This window comes from Wasmannia auropunctata, unplaced genomic scaffold (assembly GCF_000956235.1).
Source record: "Wasmannia auropunctata unplaced genomic scaffold, wasmannia.A_1.0 LD336064.1, whole genome shotgun sequence".
NCBI classification, from domain to species: Eukaryota; Metazoa; Arthropoda; class Insecta; order Hymenoptera; family Formicidae; genus Wasmannia; species Wasmannia auropunctata.
The window spans coordinates 72,331-73,277 of record NW_012026826.1 but is presented as its reverse complement, the minus strand read 5'-3'; the positions used below and the strand labels follow the sequence as shown (position 1 = coordinate 73,277).

Below are 947 nucleotides of genomic sequence, written 5' to 3'. Positions count from 1 at the left end.
TTTATTATATTTCATTAACGAGACGCAAACGTTTTTGCACAGCTTCCGAAATTTCTTCTACATTTTCATTTTCTTCTTCTTCATGTAAAAAATCTTCCAAATAGTCCTCGAAGTCCACATTTATACGATCTCTGTTAATTATAAAATTATGCAGTGTGCAAGCCGCTGCAATTATTTTATTTCCTAGTTCGAAATCAGCAATATCTAAATATTTCAACTTTCTAAATTTTCCTTTTAATAATCCAAAGGCTCGTTCGATAATATTTCGAATAGAACTTAGTTTATCATTATAACGTGTTTGTGCAGCTCTTAAGTGACCATTGTCTTTAAATGGCACCATTAAATTTATTAATAAGAGATATGCCGAATCTCCTATCAAATGAAATTTTTCTGATATGACATTATTTGTTAGAGTTTCAAATAATGGACTTCGTCTAAACACTCTGGCATCATGTACACGTCCTGGCATACCAATGTAGCAATCTATGAATTGTCCTTTGTGATTGCATACTCCTACACATATTAAATTTAATTAGAAATTAATATGTATTAATTTGTATAAAATGTCTCAATATACTTTCTTCGTTTATAACATGCTTAAGTTTTGATACCTTGCAATATAATAGAATAGAAATCTTTGCGATTATAGGAATCATTAGCATTTCCTATAGGTTGTTTGCACGGAATATGGCATCCATCTGTTGCACCTATATCGCCATAAAAACCACGTGAGCGAGCTTTAAATATCTGAAATATATAAATAAATCTGAAATAAATCTGATAAAAACTACATTATATATTCTACACAACTAATATATTATATCTAAAAAAAATCATACATTGCTGGATATTTGACACTCATCTGCATTTGGCCACGTAATATATTGTGGCATTAGATTTGATAAAACGTCTATTACGCTTTTAAAAATTTGATGTCCAGAAGATTT

At 29.6% G+C, this 947-nt stretch overlaps 1 protein-coding gene across 1 annotated transcript; it reads right to left on the bottom strand.

The window, feature by feature from the left end:
• Positions 1–4: 4 nt before the first annotated feature.
• On the bottom strand, positions 5–941 carry LOC105450248 (putative nuclease HARBI1). Its single transcript, XM_011689998.1, has 3 exons — positions 840–941; positions 612–747; positions 5–513 (listed from the first exon to the last, which is right to left on the bottom strand). The coding sequence occupies exons 1-3, from the start codon at positions 891–893 to the stop codon at positions 5–7; spliced, it is 699 nt and encodes a 232-aa protein (XP_011688300.1). The 5' UTR covers positions 894–941.
• Positions 942–947: the final 6 nt, after the last annotated feature.